This window comes from Gopherus flavomarginatus, chromosome 3 (genome assembly GCF_025201925.1).
Source record: "Gopherus flavomarginatus isolate rGopFla2 chromosome 3, rGopFla2.mat.asm, whole genome shotgun sequence".
NCBI lineage: Eukaryota > Metazoa > Chordata > Testudines > Testudinidae > Gopherus > Gopherus flavomarginatus.
This window is the reverse complement of record NC_066619.1, coordinates 112,753,186-112,777,247: the sequence shown is the minus strand read 5'-3', so window position 1 is coordinate 112,777,247 and position 24,062 is coordinate 112,753,186. Positions and strand designations below refer to the sequence as shown.

The following is a 24,062-nucleotide window of genomic DNA, read 5'->3' as shown; positions in this document are numbered from 1 at the left end:
ATGAATCCAAAGCTTGAGAAGTGCCTTTCAATAAAATTCTAGTTTATGTTTGGTCTACCATGTCTGATCTCTACTGGTGCTGGATATAAGAAGGCTTTAAGATAGTGGCAAACAAAATTTCTGAATGGTCCCAGAATTGTTATGCTTAAATTATTCTCCTGTTTTGTAAGATGAGTCAAAACACCATAATACTAGATATATTTTTAGTAATGTGCTGTACCTTTTGTGGCTGTAATTATTTTTCTAATAAAATGTAAATGTGTATGCTTCACAGAAAGTTTGTTGTAGTAAGGGAAGATTTTGCATTTCAAGATTTCTCGCCAAATTGAGATCCATGATTGATCACTGCACTACTTTATCATGTGACATGGTTTTGATAAACTAAGTGGTGACTATTTTTAATGACTGTTTCTTCAATTCTTGCTTTCAAGAGAACCAAAGCATGTGAGAAGGCCATCACAGTGGGGCAGACTGTCATCACAAAACACAGGAACACACGATATTATAGTTGCAGTGTGATAGGAGTGACATCTCAAGTCTTCTATGAAGTCATGTTTGATGATGGCTCCTTCAGTCGGGACACTTTCCCTGAAGATATTGTAGTAAGTTTTTTTTTAAGATACTTGCTCTTTTTGTTCTTTTTTGATAATAGGATAATAACAGCCATAGCTAAACAGACTGAATCTTTGGGAATATTTCCTTTCACTTCTAAAGGAGATAACTGACTTAATATTCAGTTCATGTTTGTTGTTTTCACTGCAGAGAATTATCATTTTTTTAATGGGCTTCCCAACCTTGGTTGTTCTAATTAGTATCCACCATTTGACCAAATTAATCAAAACTAATCTTCCAAAGTCTTTCTTTTAATTAAATAAGAAATATGTGTTTAATAAAGGATATTAGAATGGGAATTCCACATATTCTGATCTGTCTCTGAGAGATAATACAAGAACATTCCTTGCTGAATTGAAAAATCCTGTTTTCAAATATGTAATGGGAAGAATGGCTCTCAGGAATCTGTTCTGACATCTTGTTTACATCTTTTGATGTTTAGTTTGTAAGATTACATTATTAATGATAAAAATCAACAGGGAAAAGAATATGTAGTTTAGTCCTAAAAGCAATGCAGATTTTGATTTCCCCTGTGCACTTAAGCCTCCATGTTTTTCAGGAATGTTACTGAACACCTGATGTGCTTATTTGGGGAACATGCACGTTTTCCTTACATATTCTGGATTACATTCGCCACTGCCTTGCACCTTGTATAATCATTTATAAAAGTGCAGAGTGGGTGCAAACCATTACCATTTGATTTGGTACCATTTTACACCCACTTAGCTTCAGTCAAGCCACCTTTGTGCTCTTCTGATCCTGAGGCTTCTCTGTGTTGTGCTGATTTGTTGGTATAAGTGTTATAACTCGCACCCAGGGCCAGCTCCAGGGGTTTTGCCGCCCCAAGCAGCCAAAAAAAAAAAGCCGCGATTGCGATCTGCGGCAATTCAGCGGGAGGTCCTTCGCTCCGAGAGGGAGTGAGGGACCTTCGCCGAATTGCTGCCGAAGCCCTGAAAGTGCTGCCCCACTCCCAAGTTGCCACCCCAAGGACCTGCTTGATAAGCTGGTTTCTGGAGCCGGCCCTGCTTGCACCTCTTGTTAACAACACCCAGGCTCTGTTAGAGCAGCCAGGGATTGCCAGGATGCACCTCCCCTTTCCCTTAGCTGTGTTCTCTGCTGGCTGCGGGGAGGTAGGATAGTGTAGGACACTAGCATAAGAGTTAGAATGCTGTAGTTCCAGAAGCTGCACCCCCCAGAATACACAGCCTTCCTGTCCTATAAAGATGTTTGGGAGCTTTAATGTTTTCCACAAACCAGCTTGTCTCTGGAAGCAGTTATCTGTCAAATACTGTCAATAGAAATAATTCTGTTTTTCTTGGCAACTGTTTAGTTATTGCAAAGTCTAATGTATTTTGGAAATATGACATTTAAAGGGGTACATTTTTGAAGCAGCGAGTAGGGAGTTAGCTGTTCACCTCCCACTGGTGTTAATGGAAGTCATGCAGCTAAATCCCTCTTACATCACTTTGAAAATTTACCCCTTAATTTGAAATATTCTGAAAGGCTCCAGTAATGATCCAGGGCCTTTTCATTTAGGATCATCAAGATACTAAGAAAATGTGGCTGTATTGTTACCACAAACCTCTCTTTTGTGTGCACCTGCATCAAAGCATCAAAGGGAGAGATGAGAAACTGCTCACCACCCTACTGGGATAGCTTGTTCTGGAGCTAAGAAGGAATGTAATCAGGTCTGGATATGCCTCAGTGCTTCTCAGATACTAAATGAACAACATATAATTGTTTGATGGAAATACCAAACAAATTTCACATTCCTTAGAGAAATCTTGTTGTGTTTTCATGAGATAATATACCTGTAGCAGTAACTGGGAGGAAAGAATATTTTTTCTTCTGCCTGGCCTAAAACTTGCAAATCCATGCAATGTGCATATCAGGTGTTAGTGCCGCTGGGAGGACTTAGTCATTAAATCTGGTGTGAAAGCAATGTTACTGCCTATTGAGAAACTTATTTCTCTAATCTGTTTTCACTTTTCAGCTAGCTCACAAAGATAGCAGGAGCTTTCTGCTTTTGCAGTATGTGTTGAGTCCACAGCACAATTTCAGCTCAACTCACAATTGTGTTTATGCAAGGCAGGCCACCATTTTAGTGTTTGGGCACAGTAATTTATTTGTAAGGAGGAAGATGGGGAGCTTCATCTCTAAAACTCTCTCTTCTCTAGCTCTAGATATTCAACAGTTGCCAAGGCATGGAATCCATTGGTCCTATCTTCTGTATATATTTCTTTGCTTTGCGTTAGCATTTGCTAAGTATATTAGGACATGCTTTTACTTACTCTTTTTTCTGCACATTTGGGACCTCTGGTTTCAAACTTGTAAGACAGTCACAAACAAATGACTCTTCAGTTAGACCATCTAAACTAATTAAATGGCAAATTAGTAAGCCTCAGTGCGTTTGCTAAACTGGGGGCTCAGTCCTACCCTCTGCTGTGCTGATGTGCAAAAGATGCAGGTACAACTTTTTATCCCACACACACAGGAGGTAAGAATCGCCTCATAGCTCAGTGAAGAATGGTAGACAACAGCTGGCGAATTGTACTGTCTGGTGCTCCATATCCCAGAGGAGATGAGATCTGCTGGTTAAATTGGCTGTTTAGGATCCCCACCCCCTGCTAAAAAAAAAAAAAAAAAGTGGCCGGTACATAAGCTGTATTCTCCAGCAAGTGCTGCCAACAGCAGGTTGAAAGTGAAACTTGCTGTTGCTCAGAGGAGCATCACGTAATGCTCTATGACTTGTCACCCATCCCCAGCTCAGCTCACCATGATGAATGCTGCCCCGGCATGCGGGGCTGATGTCAATTAGCAGACTCTGCACTGGACAGTGTCTCTATACTCCCCGTTGTTCCAGTCAGGGTTGGGTTTTCCTTCAGTAAACACAACATGCTGTGAAACTTGGTATTTCAATACCTGTCATACACATCTCTATGTGAAAATCCTGGCAGTTTGCTAAATACGGAACATGCTGGTTCAGGTTTATTTATATAGTTTTTCCTATTTATGTATTACATCTGTCAAAAATGCCTTAGCCACATGTACAGCTTGTGATATAAAGACATTTTCTAAAATGAACCTGATACAAAAACTAAGACATGACCCATTCCCACTCCTTGTGAAAGCCCTATAGGCCTTGTAGCAGGCTTTAGGGGGTCACCAAATTCTTACTGTCTCAGACCAAGGAGGGAAACAAATTCTGGAGTCAAGGACACTCCACTGAGAATGACCCACCACATGTACAAATCTAGGAGTTGTCAGTTTGTTTGCCTGAGCTGATCTTAAGTGCCATAGGACAACATGTCCAGGACTGAAAGCGTAAAGGTCTTTATAGATTAAAACAAACAATCTAAATTGCTCCTGGAAATGCATTGGATGTCATTGCAGTATGCGGAATACCAGTGCAAAATGCTCCTGGAAAGGAAGGGCTCTTGCAGGAGGCAAAGGAGACATTTATCTGTCGGTGGAGAATTTGGAGCAGCCTTAGTGTGATATTTTCAAGAGTCCCAGGGAATTTCTTCCCCAAACCCAAATACTGTGGTTCTGGGAAGTTCTGAAAATGTCTATGAAATTTCTGCTTAACGATATATTCCTGAAGAATATGTATATCAGCTCAGTTAAACTCAGCATGCAAACTGCTGCAGTCAAGAACCATAATAAAAGCTGTATTGCTACATGATTCAGTCTGTCAATCCAAGCATATGTGACAGTCACCGATGATTTTTTTTTTTTGATCTACAACTCTTCTGAAATAGGAGTTCCCTCACCTGGAAGAATTCAAACATCCATAGAAATACACGGGCCTTTTTTAAAAAAATCTACAGTGATACATAGAGCCCTTAAAAGAATTATGCTGACGCTAATGTAACCACCTCCTTTTACCAGTGGACCCAAAAGAGCCTTCAGCGTGATGAGATTAGTGAAGATTAAGGTCCATCCTTCTGTGTGTGTCAGTACTTTAAATTCATCACTGGCCATGAAAAGCGAAACAGGACCATTTAGAAATGTGACAGTGAAAGTACATCACTGAAATTTTCAAGACAGCTACAGTAGCTTTCAGCACACATCTAAATTTCACAAAGCACCAAAATTATGATCTTCTGCTTTCTTTGTAATAGAATGCATCACTTTTTAGTTACTGTGCATTTGAACAAAAGTTGTCAGTGTAATGGCAAAGCAATTTGAGAGGTTGCTTTTTTTGTTTGTTGCGGGGAGGGGTTTAAAGGTTTTTCCCCACCAGAGACCTTCTTTACAGCTCTCTAGTGCTGTCAATGTCTGTGAATACCCTCCTTGTGATGCTGTCAGAGTTTGAAATGAAAATTTTAACAACTCCTGACCCCACGCTCTGATATACATAATTGGATGGTATTAGCTTTCCCACTGTTTAATTTTTTCTTTCTGTCTCTGGAACCTTTGAGATCTTAAATTATTACCCCAATTTTGGGGGTCTAGCAGATTGTTTCTGCTAGGAAAAGAAATTTGATGATGGAGTCACATATTTGATGCAATCCTGTACAAAGAATGTACAAATTCCTCTTTCCCGAACACAGTAGGAATCAAACGGGGGTAATTTCTTTACTTACAGTTCCAAGCCTCCTTCATTTAGCACTTTGACCAAAAGCTCTCCCTTAGCTTTTTTCTAAGGAACACACTACCAGGACTTTTCTGACCTTATCTGGGGCTTCTTTGCTCCTTCTTTGTGTCCGTCTATTTTTTTCTGCTGCTTGAACTTCTCTTTCACACATGGCTTCACTAATGAATGTGCCAACCCCTGTGTAACGGCACTGGCACCCACCTCTCGCGAGTGCCCCCTTCTCGTTGGGCGTGTCTGCATTCTTTAGTTCTAGTGACCCTTTCGGTGGTTCTCAGGCGGGTTTGTCAGTGACACAGCGCTCCGTCCAAGTCACTGTCTGCATTTTAACAAGCACATGGTCAACCAGGGTCTGTCTCAGTACCCTTCTGGTGGTGTCTCTCTCTAACTCTCCCTGAGCTCAGTTCTAGCAACCAGCCAAGAGCTCCCTCAATACTCCCCTGGTCCCTGCTAGCAAATCATCCATGGCCCAGCTGCTCTTCCAGGCAGCGAAACCTGCAGTCCTTTCTTCTCCTGCTCCAAGCAGCTACTGACTAGTGCTCTCCTCTGCAGCTCCTTTTATATGGCCTTCCTGGGTCCTGAATGGCTGCTTCCCCTGCAGCCACTCTAGCCTGCTTGGAGGACCTCTCCACTGCTCCTTCCTTGGGGTGGATGTGGCAGAACCCTGAGGCCTCCAGCAGGGGGCCTTTGGGCCTAATCCACCCCATCACACCCTGCATTTGCTATGTCAGTCCACAAAGAAACCCCTTGGGCCACATGGTTCAGCCTCGACTCGAGCCTTGCCATGTCCCTATTTTTTTGGGTGATGGCTCCTGTTGTTTTAGCTTACCTGGTTCCATTGTTTGTGTCTTACATTTATACTAAACAGAGGGCGGTGGTTATGCCCATCAGCTTTACTGAGGTTTTGCGCAATTCCCCAATATTACATTATCCTTCTTGGCCTGGACATCTGATGGCTATTTGAAGTTGCTCATGTGTTTGTAATCTCAGAAGTTGTGCAGCCTGAGGTAGATTACTAGGCAGAGTGCAGGTCAAAGATGCATGATAGTTACAATTTATGAAATGGATATATCCTTCGTGTGTGTGAGAGAGAGAGAGAGAGAGAGAGAGAAAATACGACTAACTTTATCCTCCACTGAGGTACAATAACCTGTGGAGTGAAACATGGCAATTCTTTAAAAGTGACCATCAGTATAACGTATATACTGGATGTGAAGAAGAATGTTGTGTCCAGTTTCAAACAGCAGGGAGAATTTAGGTATGTAGAATGTAGTACTAGAGATGGAAGTCAGATAGGATGTTGAGGTTAAAAGCTTCTACATTTATAGAATTTAATATGGAAATGCTTATTGATCACAGTTGGGGAGGACATTCGATTTTTTTTCCTTAGCTTCTTTCCAGTCACAGTGCAGTGCCTCTTAACATCGTGATGGATCATTGGTTTAATACTGATTCTGATAGAAGAGTATCCTCTACTGAGCACCCTTACACCACTTCCCATAGCACCTTTGTCCAAGTTCCATCCAAGTACTTACCTGGCCAACCCTACTTAGCTTACTGGGGTCACAACACTTACATCAGTGGACCTTCTAAGATGGTGTTTGCAATACCACCCAATAATGGCTTTATTAATCCACCACCTCCCCACATGTATTCTTCTATGAACTCCCAAGAAAATTGAACAGTACAGCAGGTGATGATAGTAGGGAGCGCAGCACATAGCTTTTCTATTAGAGATTACTTATTGAGGTGATATGTCAGTACGCTCAAATGATGGAGAGGTATTTTCCCAAGCCAGTAATTGAATTTTTCATCTAATTGCACGGTCACCTCTACCTCGATATAACGCTGTTCTTGGGAGCCAAAAAATCTTACTGCGTTATAGGTGAAACCGTGTTATATTTAACTTGCTTTGATCCACCGGAGTGTGCAGCACCCCTCCCCCCTCTGGAGCACTGCTTTACCATGTTATATCCAAATTCGTATTATATCAGGTGGCGTTATATCGAGGTAGTGGTGTATATGTAAACTCAGGGCATAGTGTAGTACTACCCATTGAAAATGACCTTTTCCCTGTAAAATTAGACATAAAGTTTGCATGATGCCTCACAGATAAATGACCCATAGCAAAACTGCAAACTCTCTACTTCAGAATTTTTAATTAGTTGGGCCAGCCGATTGCTAGATAGAAAAGCATTTAGTAACTAACTGGGTAAAACAGTAACATACATTGACTTGTGCGAATCAAATATGCACGAGACAAGGAATAACAAAGATGGCAACAATAGTACATTTTAAGTTTCCTTTAGCTTTCTCTCATGTCTGTTATTTCATCAAAGATTTACAGGCAGTGTAATTCAGCATGAATAGTGTGACTGAGGTCAGACCAGCTGGGGCTTCAGAGCTCAACCAAGTTAGGTCCTATCTCGCAATGCATGTATCGTCTCAGAGACTGCTGTTATTGTTTATTATTTAACTGCTAACAACATGTGCTCAGTGCTATGCAGGAGGCAAATTAATAAAGAGAGCCTCTGCCCCAAGGAGAAGAAAAACAGAGACATGCATACAAAACATGGTGAGCAGTGGTAACTTGGAACATTGCATGGCTTCTCTCCAACCAAATGTGGAAATTTGATGGACATGAGTTAGTGTTTGTGGACCTTACGGAAGCAGCGAGTCTTGGTCTGGGAAATCATTCCATGCATAGGCCACGACAAGAAAGAAGGCCTAATGAGCTGGGGCACTGAGGCTCATCATACAGTCAGATGTGAATAGGAAGATCCTTGTACCTGTACAGACCCCTATTGACTTCATTGTAGCTCCACAAGGCACAAGGATCTGCCTGCATGGATCCAGTTTCAAAATAAGGACTGTTTTTTTATTAACAAGAACTTACTTGTAATGATCTTCGTTCAAAAAAATCTGCCTTCTGTACAATTCATATGACCCCAGTGACTACAGTGATGGTAAGCAGATTGAGGGAAAGTCAGGGCAGAATTTGCTTCTTTATTTCTAAAGTTGGTGGAGTGATAGGATTAAAATTAAAAAGAAAATAGGAAAATACTTAATAAAATTAGATTTAAAGAATATGAGCACAATTCTGTCTGCTTGACCCTCTCTGTCTGCTTAATCACATTTACTCAAAAGTCAGAAGGCTTTGACCCTTAATTAACCTTAAGGAACACATTTAATAATGATTTGTGTAATTTGTATAAGCACCCTATTGCACTTGCAAATCTTGTATTGACACTTACAAATCCGGCACACAGAATGTTGTTCTTTACATGCTCAAGTCCCTGTTTACACGCACCGAAGAGCACAGACGTGAATTTCTGAGGTACTTTAAAAGTTTGGACGTAAATTTATTAAAAAAAACCTAAACAAGCAGAGTCACGGTGAAGACTGCACTTCATACGTAACACCCTGGGCCCAAGCAGTGCTGCTCATACAATTCCAGGGGCCTGAGTCTGACCTCAGGCTGATTTAAAACAGTGTAACTTTATTAACTTCTAGAGAATCCTCGTGATTTACCCAAAGTGTAGGTGAGAGCAGAATCCGACTTTTTTGTTTGTATGTTTGTTTTTTGGTTCTGTGATACACTACAAATACAGGAGAATCATAGTTAAGCATAAACAACGAATATAGGGTAAATTACGGCCAGCTTTAACTTCGAATCTACCTACATTTGAGGCTTTATAAAGCTCAATCTCATCTCATCACAGTTTCCTGTATAGAACTTCCTCTTTTTTCTAACAATAGTCTAACTTGATAATGGAAAGGCTGATAGAACTGACTTCAGATGAGATGTTAAATTAAGATAATCTGTAAAATCATCTTTTTAAGAAAAAGATCAGTCTTCCTAATATTTAGCAAATGCTACTGGAGAGAATTATAAAAGTGAAAACAAGCTTTTGTGCTTTATTTTTTCCCAGTCATGGCACAATTTGAACTTTAATTGCCTTTTAGATTTTAAATTTGGCAGCTTATATATAGCAAGCATGTACCCTGGTTCACTATATGAAATCCTAGCTTATGACAATAAAAGTGCAATGTGTATATCACAGACATACAAACATCAGTATTAAAAGTTGGGCTCAGAAGCCAGTGTTTGTGATCTAGTGGTTGATCCATGTTTGTCAACAACAGTGGCCTGTCCTATCGGTCTCTTGTTCAGCAGTCAGAGGTTGCTTATGGTCATGGGGATCGTGAAGAGCATAGTGGAAGCTATGGACAGCAGGAGGGACGCAACGGAAAATGTGGGGGTTATAGTGGGAGCCAATATAATAGAGTGGAGAAGGGGGAACCATGACAAAAGCAGAATTTTTTCCAAGTAACCCAGGAGTTGCTGGAGAGTTGTGCTGTTGGAGGATGAACATGTATTGTGGTACATTTTAGGATGATAGTTCCTGGGGATTTCTCTCTCACCTTTCTAAGAAAAAAAAAAACCTAAAATTATTTTGGATCCAAAAATGCTGCCCAGGTCTCAGGCTTATTTTTCGAAATGTCCCTGCAAAATTCTTGGCAGGTTGGCAGCTATGACTGAAGAAGAGTCTGGGAGCCAGAAGACCCATGTTCTGTTCATGCACTGACTTGCTGTGTGACCTTGGACAGGTCGTTTTCTGTTCCTCAGTTTCCACATTTGTAAAATGAGGAGAATAGTACTTCCTTCGCTTTTAGGGATTTAGAGACTAAATGAATATATGTAAAACTTTCAGATCTTTGGGTGAAAGACACTGCAGATGTGGAGAGTATTATTTTTTAAAACTGATATGCAGAGAAAGAATAAAGGCGTGACTGTACCAGCCATGTCTTTCTGGTTAAGAGAACAAATTATATGATTTTGTCACGAGGCTCAAGGGTGTAGGAGGATAGCTTTGGCAACTAGTTCATCCAATTGACTGAACTTGTTAGTGTGGGATTGGGAGCTAGGAATGGTAAGTCAAGTTGGCAGCACTTGTAACTGGGAAGGGATGGGTCTTGCTCGTGATCATTCCTGACCATTTATTGGTTTTGCATTCTTTAGACCTTTCGTTGCATCCCCTGCAATCCAAGGTGTCATGTAGCAATCCCACCCAGAGGACCCTCTCCTTTCCTTGTACCAGGGACAGTCACCCCAGTCCTTCCAACAGGAGTGTAGCCCCACTCTTCCCAGCACAAACCCGCACAGACTCTCTGCTGGGAGCATCTTTGTTATGGGAGTGTCCCTTATTCCCCCTGGTCCTCTCATTGTTCTCTGGGTCCAGCTCTCCAGCCCTGGAGATGTTAGCAGGTAAAGTTCTCCACTGCTCCCCTCCCTTCAGCCCCCTTACAGCCCTTGACTCTGGCTCTCTGGCCTAAAAACAACAGGCAACTCCCTCTGCTTCTGCAGCTTCTCCTCCTGCCTTCAGCCTTCTCCCAGGTCCTAACCCTATGGTCTCTTAGGCAATTTCTCCCTTTTCCCAAGCAGGGCCTACAGAGAGCTTTCTGCTCTCTGCATCTTTCACCAGAAACCTCCTTCAGTCTCTTGGCTTTTCCAGACTGACTCTTACCACTATTCCTGACTCTCGGTCCCTGGGTCTCTCCCTGACCTTTTATAGCCCCCAGGTGCTGCCCTTTTCATTGGCCAGATTGGGAGCACCTCCTACTTCATTTTCTGGGGCTGGAGATTGTGTCCAGACACACGTATGTGTGAAAGGCAGAGGAAGTCGGAGGCTTTCCCCATCTAACCTATGCATCCACATACAATGGCTGGGCATAAACTGGTGCTAACGCTCTCTTGAGTACAAGGGAACTGCAGCAACATTAGCCTCTCCATAGTAGATGGGGAAGGGGTGAGACAAGTGGCACTGTGTGAGGGAGAGCATATTGCACCCCCAAAAATGGTGATTCAGCTATTAGGCTCCCCTGTACTTGAGGCATTGTGCACAATGTATTCTGGTGTCCCTGAGATGCAGTGCACCTCTGCACCACCCACAATGAGAGTCTGTGTTTTCAGGGCATAGTGTAGCCCACATTTAGGCCCCATCTATCTCTGTGCTCTGTGCTAGCTCCTAGTGTGGCACCTACCACAGGTGCTTAGTAGTGAAGTGTTCCAAATGGCATTCTCCAATTCCAATTAGAATAGTCACCACTCAGTGGAAAGTTGTGTCAGTCTGCACCTATCAGTTATCATTAATTTAAACGTCTATTGGTGCTATTAATGGGTGTTTTGGTGATCAATGAAAGATTATGTTGCAGCTGAAATATTAATTGTTTAAACTGAACAAATATCAAGAGAATCATTAGAAGGCGTTCATGATTGCTTAATCCAGCCTTCTGTTTTCTTTCTAAGGAAAACATAACATGTTGTGTGTAGAAGAAGGTTCATTAACATTTTAAGGACAAGAGTTTAAGTTTAAGTATAGTTTTCGTACTGTGCATTCTGATTGTCCTTGGAATACATACAGCTAATTCACTGCACTATAGTCACCCTTCTTTTACTCCAGTTTTATGCCAATGTGGCTTCACTGATTTCAGTGAAGTCATACCAGTCTAAAAACAGAGTAACACTATGGTGAATCAGGCCTGCTATCTTGGATGTTAACATGCTTTCTTGCGGTATGAATAGCTGTTCCTGTTTAGATAAATTCTGGCTGTGGCATATTAACTACCACTCTTTTTCATTCAACATGACATGGAACATATGAAAAGCTAGGATTTGGATTTCAGAAATTTGCATGAGAACTGTCCATGATCAATTTTCCAAAGCAAAATATTGTTTGAGCATTTTGACATCATGAGATGTGTGCAGAGAGTTTTTGCATTTTCTTACTTCCGTTCCAATTAATGGTATGAGAAAATATATTCACTCTTCTCAACTATGATGCCGTACCTGTCTATCTGACAAGCTGGTCTAAATCAGAGGTGTTAGTAGTAAATACGTTTGTCGTATTCTTTATAAAACAGTCACCTGTAGGCTTAATCACTTACACCAAAGCTGAAAGCTCATGCACATTAAACTAACATAAGCAGAAGAGACAGCTTGTATTAAGTGCATTAACAGAATGGGCTTGCTTACATTTCAGTTCAATCTTTGGTGATGCTCTCTCTACCCAGGGAACCCCAGTTGAGTCACCTTTGCAGATCTGCCACATGAGCCCTGTTCTCCCCTGTATTTTATACAGCTCTCACGCCGTGTGTTCAGTTCTTTATGTCCCCCTTCCGCACACTTTATACTGTGTTAAGCCCCTGTTTGAAACAATCTGCAAATAATTTCCATTACTACAGAGAGCAGTCTGCTAATGAGGGCATTTTGATAGCTGCATGGTAGGATACTGCATTAAGCTAAATTTCTAAATTCAGGCGGGAAAAATTATAGCTATAACTTAATACCATTCATCTAAAGACAGCTGGAAGACCATTTGTATGCAGAAGTCCAGCAGCCGTACATGCTGGTTCCATAATGATATTTCTATAGATTTTTATAGCGCTTCCACGCTGATATTTTGCTTCTGAGCATTTTCCTGGAGAAGGTTTGTAAATTTGCTTGAAAACCTTTCAGTGAGAATAAGATGACCTCAGCCTCCAAATAATTTTCTGCATGTTATTTAGGCTTGTTCTGAAGTAGCCATTTCCAGTCAAGGTGTATATAATTAATTTCTGTGAGTGCTGTGGCACACTCAGATTATCCTCCAGCTAAATTGACTTCAGTGCTCCAGAATAATAGGGTTGATTGGCTTTTAGGCATTATGCAAACTCTGCAGGTTGTTTTTCAGAAACTTCACCACTTAGTACCTAAATTCAAAGGCTTTGATGAGTTAGTGCCATGGCTTGATCCATTCTTGGAAATAAAGGTTAGGTGGATGGCATCTTACATTGAACAGTTATTCTGGATTTAAACAGCATTTCTGGGAGCACCATATATATATAAGGGGAACAGGAGAGTTTATCTTCAATAGTTTGATTTTAGTAGATTTTACTTTTAATTTGTGTCATAATGTAAAAGAGCATGTAATTTTACAGAGAGCTACAAGAGGCAAAGCATGTAGTTTGTAGAGGTGAGGTGAAGGTTTAGAAGGCATGTGGACTGGAGGGTCTGCTCAATATAGCAAGAGAGTTAAGGAAGAGAGCATAAAGAAGAGATGCAAAAAGAGTGAGGGATAAGTAAGAAGAGACTGAAGCCAGCAAATGGAAAGCAGGAGGGTGTGATACCTGGTGACAGGATGGAGAGATTTAAGAAGGCAGAGGGGTGGTACATGAGAAGAAAGCTGGTGGTGATAGAAATAAGTGATTCCAGGGTCGGTGATGAGAAAAGTTCACACACATATTGGTCTGCTATCATCAGACTATGAGGTTTTGTAGGACTGTGCCTGTTGCTCGTGGTGATAGTGCCTTCTGAAATAGTGGGATGTGTTCTAAACTGTGCCTCTGGAAGATTGTGGGGTCCTATGGAGGGTGAGAGGAGGGAGCTGGGGCACTGAGGCACAGCGGGTGTCTGGTGTACTAACCCACTCATTGAAGAATTAACTTCAGTTTCTATGTTCATAATTTATTGTTGTTGTTTTTTTCTAATTATAATAACACTTCATAATCATTCCAGCTTTAAAATTTAGTTACCTAAAGTTAAGCCCTAAATTATGATTTAGGAGCCCAGTTCAACTGATTCATAATTAAATACATAAATCAACAGCTAGCATACAGATTTAGGTGCCTGGCTGTACGCATCCAGATTTTGAAAACTAGACCCAATGTTCTATGTTGTATTTCTGTGTAGAACTCTTTATTACCTACTGCTCCATGGCCACTGAGTGGGCTGTACATTGTGATGTTTCCCTTACTTCCTCGCACATTTCGGGGGAGACTTGCACAGCTTTGGCTAAAGATAAGTTAGTAGAGGTAGTACTGTGTTGCATGCACAGGTATGTATATCTATCATAGTTGACGGGGCTGATTTAGTATTGCCTCTTTAGTACGTGGTACAACATGTGGTAACACAGAGTTCCGCGTTGTCTAGTCCAGTGGTTCTCAAACATTTGTATTGGTGACCTATTTCACATAGCAAACCTCTGAGTGCGACCCCACTTATAAATTAAATACGCTTTTTTATATATTTAAAACCATTGTAAATGCTGAAGGCAAGGCAGGGTTTGGGGTAGAGGCTGACAGCTCGCAACCCCCTTGTAATAACCTCATGACCCCCTGAGGAGTCCCGACTCCCAGTTTGAGAACCCCATGTATAGTAAATCTGAAAAGAGAATCTAACACCATAGATGATCATATCAATGCAGTTAACAACAAAAGAAAGAAAAACAAAAAGATTGAGAAGGACATCAGGGCCACTGGTTATCAACATCATTTTTCTAACTCAAACCCATATTGTTATGCCTGTGCGTTACCACAATTAAAATCCCATAATCCATAACAGTATAAACATTTCAGGAATCCTTTCACTTCACGTTAGAGTGGAGATATTTCAAAGAGACCGCCTCCAGCAAGTAGTCTGAGCTAGGCTGAGTTAGGCAAGGTATGGTCAAGTGCAATTCTTGTACTTTTATTATCTGAAAATGATGCAGCTCAATAAAATAAATATTTACTTCAACAAAAATTGTGCATAAATCAAAATGCAAAATTAGATGGCTAAAATGTATTTAGATGTCTAAAATGTATTGAGTCAAATTAATTAGTACAAGTAATTTCCACTTTCAAAGTTAGGCTCAAAATTTGGCCTGTCTTTAAATTGTTATGATCGAAGGAAAATGAATTTCATACAGATTCTTAATAGCTATTTAAAAACACTGCACCACACCTTCCCCAGCAAATAACTCTCCTCCACCTCCATAGCCACAGGACCATCCCATGTTTTTATTCTGCTGCTGTATTATAGACCCACGTAGCTAACTGGCATTAGATGTGTATGAGTTAACAACCTCTTGACAGGACCACACTAATATTATTCATATCAGTTATATTGGTGAAAAACAAGGATGTGAATAAGCCAGAAATGTACCTTTTTTGGGTTTTTTTTTTTTCATAATGGGATGAAGGGATGGCAAGGGCAGTGATGGGGCATCAGTTTTTGCCAGGAGACAAATATATTTGACACAGGAAGAAATGTTTTTAAGAGCTTCAGTACAGCATAACACAAAACTATTAAAAAAAAATGGGTCCCAGCACTACAGCCTTACAGAGGTGAGTAGTCCCACTGACTATTTAAAATGAAATTGGTATCAATGGGTATACCCATGTGAGTAAAGGCTGCTAGATTGGGCCCTCTGTTAATATAATGGAGAACCTGATTTCTTACACGTCACTATCTCTGTTAATGCCATGTTCTCAAATGAGGTGATGCATACCGTGAATAATGCATAGTCATTCTTTATGTAAACTACAAAAAAAGTTTGTAGTATGGCCCTTCTCTGTAGTGTACATAAAAACTATTTAATAAATTACAGAAAAACTGACCTGTAGTGAATATGGAACCTCGAAAGGTCAGAGAAAAGAGCCAGTTTAGCAAGATAGGTCCACTTTTGCCAGTTCATGAGTATAAACTTAGAAATTTCAACAAAGTCAGGTGTTGGAACCTCTGTGTGTGTGTGAGTGTGTGAGAGAGAGAGAGAGAGAGAACCAATGCTTATTCGGATCTTGGCAGGATTACAGAGGCAACATTTCAGAGTGATAAACATGAACAATGTTTCCAGTGTACTCTCTTTTGCGTACCAGAGACAGCTTTTCTCCAGTAGCTGTAGTACATTTCATCTTTCAGTTTGTTCCTAATCTATTTTTTTAGCCAATGCAAAGGAAATTGTAATCTCCATTTACTATTATAGACACCTGAATGTTATAGTGCTCTGTTCAAGAAATACCTGGCATTTCTGAAAAAAGGCACCCTCTCCTAGCAATCAATAACATTCTGGTGACTATGGAAGTCAGTCTGAGTCCTGAAAGCATGACCGTCTGTATGTATCTTTTACAATGTAATATTTCATCCTCCTCTTCCCTTCAAAGCCCACTGTGTGAGAGCAGCTGGTAGAACTGGATTTAGCAATCTTCTGCAGAAAAAAGTTCTGATCTTATCAAGATGGAAATTGATTTTTTTCTGCTTGCTATAAGTAGTTCCACAGGGTGCACATGCAGCAGTGTGAGTGGGAGCAAGGGTGCAAACAGAATTTTCTTAAGGAGGGAGCCCAGAGCTCTCCCTACCCTGGTCTGCACCCACTTCCAAGCTCTCTCCTGCTACACACAGCTCTAAACACACTCCCCTCCTGCTGCCCACATTGATCTCCGTGTTTTTCCCACCTCATTGCCCCTCAGCCAGATCCGTGCTCTTCCCCCCACATTCAGCCCCATGACCTCCCCGCCCCACACCCGACTCCAAGCTCTCCTTCCTGCATCCAGCCCAACAGTCTCCTTGCCTCACATTCAGCCCTGAGCTCTAACTCAGAGAGGAGGCCAGGCTGAAGAACACCATCCCTAGCAGGGGCCAGGCAGTTTGGGGAAGCCTAGATCCCATCTTCATGCAGCTCCACTTGCTCAGGAAGTGACAAAAGACCAGATCTAATCCTCCCACACTTCTGGGGACTGGGAGGTTCCTGGAGCCCACTTCTCCTACTCTCCTCAGGAGCTGGGGTGTCCCTGGGTGCTAAAGGACTGGAAAGGTGTGGGAGCGGCATGAGGTCACATGGCCACTACAGTTTGGTCCAGCTACCCCTCCAGTATGACAGAGGATTTCAGATCCAATTTTCAGACCCAGTCAGGAGCTAGGCCCCTCACCCATTGCATGCTTAAGTGGGAGGTAAAATACAGCTGTTCAGGCCAGATGTTCTAGTCCAGTGGTTCTCAAACTTTTGTAGTGGTGACCCCTTTCACACAGCAAGCCTCTGAGTGTGACCCCCTGTCAAGGTATGATTCCCCACTCTGAACCTTAGCGTCCAAAAGATGGGGTACCTGCATGAACCCCTCTAAGCTTAATTACTAGCTTAGAAATGATAGAGCTGCCACCACCCAAAAATATAGTGTTTTGGGACACTTTCTGGCCCCCAAACCCTTCCCTGGGGACCCCAAGACCCAAAACCCCTTGGGTCTAACAACAAAGGGAAATAAACCATTCCCCCTCCTTCCTTCCTCCCAGATTCTCCCCTCCTTGGGTAACACTGGGAGATCCCTGTGATTCAACTCCTTGAATCTTAAAACAGAGAGGAAATTCACCTTCCCCCCACTTCTCTCCCCCTTCCAGACTCTCCCTGAGAGAGAGACAGTGATCCTAACACAGAGAGAAATCAGGCTTTTCCTCCCCCCTTCTCTCCTTTCTCCCACCAATTCCCTGGTGAGTGCAGACCCTCTCCCCTTGGGTCTTACACAAGAAAAAAAAATCAATCAGGTTCTTAAAAAGAAAAGGTTTTAATAAAAGAAAGAAAAAAAGTAAAAATTGTCTCTGCAAAATCAAGATGGAAAATGTTACAGGGTCTTTCAGCTTATAGACACTAGAGAGAATCCTCCCCCCCAGCACAAATACAAGTTGCAGCAAACAGAGATACAATCCTTCCAGCAAAATACACATTTGCAAATAAAGAAAACAAAAGACTAAACCACCTTTCTAACTGGTACTTACTAAATTGAACAGAAGAGGCTGTTTCAGAAAATTGGAGAGTCTGTATACATGTCTGGTCCCTCTCAGAACCCAGAGAGAACAAAGAAAAAACCCAAAAAGCACAGACAAAGGCTTCCCTCCACCAAGATTTTAAAGTATCTTGTCTCCTGATTGGTCCTCCGGTCAGGTGTTCAAGGTTTACTGAGCTAGTAAAAGAGACATTAACCTTAACCATCTTTTATGACACCCCCTACTTATAAATTATAAACACTTTTTTATATATTTAACACTATTATAAATGCTGGAGGCAAAGCAGGGTTTGAGGTGGAGTCTGACAGCTCGTAACCCCTCCATGTAATAACCTCATGACTCCCAGTCTGAGAACCCCTGTTCTAGTCCAACAAACCTGTGGCTGCTTACATACAGACACCAAGATTGTCAGGAGTGAGGATCAAATCTGAGACCATCACCAAAACCACTTTATCCTCACTTGAGTCAGCCACCCAGGGGTACACTACATATGGGTACACATATGACCACACATACTGAGCCAGTTTTTTACAGTAGCATCAAAACAATTAACAAAATCCAGCTCTGCTGAGGCAGCTCTCTGACAGTTAGAATAAGCGATGGTTGGCATTTTCCTCATTTTGAATGGGATGGTTTTCTACTAGTGTTTACAGGCCTTGCTGCAGTACATAAATTTGGGACATGAATTGATTCATTTTTCCCCAAAAGGTGCCATGTGAGCCTGCACCTTCCCCCTGTTTAAAAAAAAAAATTCTAATGGGTCATTGTCATTCCTACTATATCAAGTGTAACAATGGTTCCATGGTCTCCCTGCCTTTGATTGACTAATGCATTTTTACACACCAGTCACAGAAAGAGAAGCAAATTTGAAAGGGTAGGAACTCATTTAATCCCAAGGACCAAGCCTCTTGAGTTTTAAACTAACTGTTGAAAGGCAGAAAATTACCCAGCTTAATGAAGGGCTTTTCCTGCTGGTAAATTCAGCGGGAATGTATCTGTGGTATTTGTTGCTAGTTAAGAATATTCACAGGTATTTGTTGGAAAGCTTTTTGCTTTTTATTTATTTAAGATGAAATGTACAATCTTAGAGCATTGATTTATTGACCTGTTACAGCTTTTAGATCCTTTGCATTTTATTCCCTTATCTACAACAGCTGACTTCCCGTCCCTGCTGAAAAAATGCTAAACACAAATTTTCTTTTTGTAATAAAATTCTTTGACTATACCAGTGTTTTCCTGTGTTAGTTTTCTTTGGTATCCTTTAGGTAAAATTTTCTTTAAATTAATATTTTCTGTTATTCTTAACCATAAAATAACTTCTTCCTTACTCGCAAGACAATACAGCACAATACAAACATTAAAGAGTACAGTATTTTTTCTTCCCCTTCCACTTTATCTTGCAGCTTCTTTTAGCTACTCCCTTCCAATATGAACCACATCCACAGAGGATGCTCTTGTGGGCATTGAACTTTAGTCCCATTGATTCTGATGACCACATCACATAATGTTCTTTTTAATCTGACTTCACTGAAGATATGGCAGAGGAAGGTATTCATTTTTCAATCTATAGTGCTTTGGATAAAGCCCAGAAGTACCCAGTGGCTCGTATAGGTGTATCATTGCCAAATTAATTACTAATATATTCATTTCAAACTCTGTAATGATATTGACAGGCAAAACAGTTAAAATGGAACTTGAAATATCCAAAAAGCGGCTATCTTTGGCATACTTTGAGAATGGTCTACATACTAATCCTTCTGTTCAGGAATCATCTTCTCCATCTCATCTAAGATCAGAATGGCCATACTTATGTATTGCAAGGCAAAGCAGGAAAGCATGTGTGTGTTTTCCTGCATAAGGATGCTTTCCGGAATTGGGCCTAACGGAGATGTGAGGAAAATCTGTGCTTGGTGAAGGGTTTTCAGTTCTAGAATGAGCTCCTACAGATGAATAGGCTATTCCAACGCCTAAGCAAATTTAGGGCATGCTGCAAGACCTTGCTGTTTGATAGCGCTCTTGCAGCATCACTGGAATATTTTTTTTTAAGTAAATTGATTTGTATGTACCAAACAGAGCGTCCTGTGAGACCCGACTCAGTCCCAGTTAAAGCCTTTCATTAACTTGAATTGGTTTTGTATCAGGCCCATAAACAGAGCAAAAAGAACTAAAAACTGCATGTGAAGGAGGTGAGATTGTGCCACAATAATTTACAGATACTATATGTTTTATTCGTTCATCTCTTTGATGTAAATGGATTTACTGTATAAAAATGGGGTTAATTCCACAAGAGGCTCAATGCAAACAGGCAGAAAAGAGACGGACTTCTTGAACCAAAGTGTTGTTTAATTTCAACAGTAGGAACAAAGTATGTAACATGAGAGAAAAAGGATTTTGAAAACGCATGTTGGCCAATGAACCTTTGTTCTCTTTAGTTCCTACATGCAGTCAAACTCTTCCTGAATTAACCCCATGTTTTCATATAGTAAACCCACTTACAACAACCAGACAAACACATAGAACGTGTAGTATTCATGAGTCCTTCACACTCCATGAGGTCCGCTAGGATTTTGCCACTCAGATTTAATTGATCTGTATAGCACTTTGATACTAACACTAAGGGACACTATAGAAAATGTTAGTAAAGTCCCCTGACTTGCTTCCCAGTATATTGTCATGGAAAGTAGTCACTCTCACTATAGAGTCAGGCTCACAAGCATTTGAACAAGCAGTTCTATTGTTGGTCACTGTATTCGGAGCCAAATATGATATTTCAGTAAATATTGTTCTGATATCTATTGTTAAAGCATTACTTGCTATTTTTTCTTATTGGAAAAGTAGTTAATGAACCCAAAATTGAATGCTGCATAAAACAAGTTAGATTATACAGCCACATACAAAAAACTTGAAAATGTTTGCAGTTCTGTGATTTAAGATAATAAAGGAATGTTCATAACACCATAAACAGATGGACTCAGATATTCCACAGCTGATTGGTGCTTTATGTACCAGCAGGTTAGATCCACTAATGTGGCATAAGATGAGCTGTGTTACAATTTCATTTACTGCACAGAATATATGAAACTCTAGAGCAAATGCATGTGATTTACACTTCAAACCCAGAAATTTCTGAGTCTGGAGATTATTACATGTGGTACAGGGAGAGATAGAAGGATCCCGTTTTTCTGGTGCCTGGCTATTAATTATACATCTGACAGATTAGATGTTTCAAATTAACAGTATCCAGTTTGGTCTGTCTAAGAAATGTGTGTAACCTTTCCCCTGAAGAAAATGTGGGAATCAATTTTTCAATAGTAAGATAATACAGTATGTTAATACAATAGACTGTATTAAAAGCACCAGTGATAGAATAGACAGAAGTAAAGAACTCCACGGTGGAATGGAATACAGGCTATCTAGGACGGCGGTTCCTGGAAATTGTACCCTGGATCACTGAAATCCTTAAAACATTTGCTAATGCTCTCTGGACAGCTGGCTGATCATAGAGCTGGCTCTCCTTAGTTTTAGCTGGTAAATTGGACTAAAAGTAACTGAAATACATTAAATCCTTCCCTCTGTTAAATTTCCATATTAGCAGTTATGGCCCTTATCCCAGGAATGTTATGCAGTCATAGGCTGCAAGCTTGTCTTTTGGAAGGTGGGGAGGAAGAAAAGCAATTAAGGCTAGTATTTGTAATTACACTGAGGTACTGTTTGGTTTGATACCACAAGTAGATCATTTGTTTTTTAGACAAGCTGATGGTTTTGTATAGTTGTTTTTAAAATTATGTCCAAGACACACAGGCAGGCTTTGTTTTTCTTTTTATGTTATAACTCTAAATAAATAAAAGTAAGGGAGGGAAAATAAAAGCATGATACATGGTGTTTTCAGCACCATCATAAATGGGAGGAAAAGCGGTTGTTGGAGGGTTTCCTTTAAGATGTGGTTCATGCAATTAATGAGTTTAAGAATCCCTGAACTAGTCTGGTACAGGTGACACCTCAATAACTCCACTGCTGGAACCCAGGCTGTGGACCTTCAGTTTCACCAAGAGCAGGATAGTGTAGCAAGGAAGGTTGCCTACTACCCTGTTAATATTGGGAGGTCTGCAACTGGATAGCACAGCCAGGACAGTGGGTGGAGCCAGCTATGAGGGACTGGGATCAGAAAGCACACATCTTTCAGCATATCTCATCAGACTGCGCCAGCCAGATTCCTGTGCCATGCTGAGCACGGTTTGAAGCTGTCTCCCTGAGACAGCCCCTAAGGGATGGCAGTGGCTGTACTGCCATCTGTCCTCCTGTGAGGATATCCCTGCCCACCGAAGCACGGCTACCTCAACAAGCTCAGTGGGATGCAGTTTGCACTTCCTTGGGCTCATGGGTTGAATCAAAATGTGGACTACATCTGGGGATTAGGAGATGTTTCTAGCAACAAAATAAGTTTATAGCTCATGGATGTAAATAATAGGTGATAAGCAGGGCTGTCAAGCGATTAAAAAAATTAATCGTGATTTGCACGATTAAACAATAATAGAATACTATTTATTTAAATATTTTTGGATGTTTGTACATTTTTATATATATTTATTTCAATTACAACACAGAATACAAAGTTTACGCTACTCACTTTATATTTATTTATTACAAATATTTGCACTGTAAAAAACAAAAGAAATAGTATATTTCAGTTCACCTAGTTCAAATATTGTAGTGCAATCTCTTTATAATGAAAGTTGAACTTACCAATATAGAATTATGTACAAAAAATAACTGAAGTCAAAAATAAAACAACATAAAACTTTAGAACCTACAAGTCCACTGAGTCCTACTTCAGCCAATTGCAAATTGTAACAAGTTTGGTTACAATTTGCAGGAGATAATGCTGCCCACATCTTGTTTACAATGTCACCTGAAAGTGAGAACAATCGTTTGCATGGCACTATTGTAGGCAGAATCACAGGATATTTATGTGCCAAATGCGCTAAAGATTCATATGTCCCTTCATGCTTCAACCACCATTCCAGAAGACATATATGCATGCTGATGATGGGTTCTGCTCGATAACAATCTAAAGCAGAGCGGACCGATGCATGTTCATTTTCATTATATGAGTCAAATGCCACCAGCAGAAGGTTGATTTTCTCTTTTGGTGATTCAGGTTCTGTAGTTTCCGCATTGGAGTGTTGCTCTTTTAAGACATCTGAAAGCATTCTCCACTTCTCGTCCCTCTCAGATTTTGGAAGGCACTTCAGATTCTTAAACCTTGGGTCGAGTGCTGTATCTATCCTTAGAAATCTCACATTGGTACCTTCTTTGCGTTCTGTCAAATCTACAGTGAAAGTGTTCCTAAAAAGAATGTGCTGGTTCATCTTCCAAGACTGCTATAACATGAAATATATGGCAAAATGCAGGTAAAATAGAACAGGATACATATAATTCTCCCCCAGGGAGTTCAGTCACAAATTTAATTAACGCATTATTTTTTTAACGAGTATCATCAGCATGGAAGCATGTCCTCTGCAATGGTGGCCAAAGTATAAAGGAGCATATTACTGTTTAGCATATCTGCCACGGTAAATACCTTGCAATGCCTGCTACAAAAGTGCCATGTGAACTCCTGTTCTCACTTTCAGGTGACATTGTAAATAAGAAACAGTCAGCAGTATCTCCCGTAAATGTAAACAAACTTGTTTGTCTTAGCAATTGGCTGAACAAGAAGTAGGACTGAGAGGACTTGTAGGTTCTAAAGTTTTACATTATTTTGTTTTTGAGTGCAGTTATGTATTAAAAAAAAGCCTACATTTGTAAGTTACACTTTCACAATAAAGAGATTGCACTACAGTACCTATATGAGGTGAATTGAAAAATACTATCTTTTATCATTTTTACAGTGCAAATATTTTTGTAATAAAAAATAATATAAAGTGAGCATTGTACACTTTGTATTCTGTGTTGTAATAGAAATCAATATATTTGAAAATGTAGAAAAATATCCAAAAATATTTAATAAGTTTGAATAAGTGTTCTATTATTTAACCATGCAATTAATCGCGATTACTTTTTTTAATCACAGTTCATTTTTTTGAGTTAAGTGGAATTAATCAGCAGTCCTAGTGATAAGATAACATTCAGGTAAGAGTCAAAAAAAGTTATTATCCATGTAAATGCTATTGCAGTCTCCTTGCTCTCACTTCGCTGTCGTTAGCCGTTATGATTAGGCGTTTAGGTGTCTGGAGGCCCTTGGCTACGAGAGAGGCAAATTTTCATCTCTGTCTGATA

General features: G+C 40.4%; 1 protein-coding gene across 2 annotated transcripts in view; it reads left to right on the top strand.

Annotated features, from left to right (window-relative positions):
* KDM4C (lysine demethylase 4C) overlaps nt 1-24,062 on the top strand; it is a 443,189-nt gene that overhangs the window by 404,472 nt on the left and 14,655 nt on the right. For both annotated transcript variants that reach the window (XM_050943102.1, XM_050943101.1), the window contains one exon: nt 432-602. In XM_050943102.1, the coding sequence (XP_050799059.1) occupies nt 432-602 (171 nt within the window). The remainder of the gene's footprint in view (nt 1-431; nt 603-24,062) is intronic.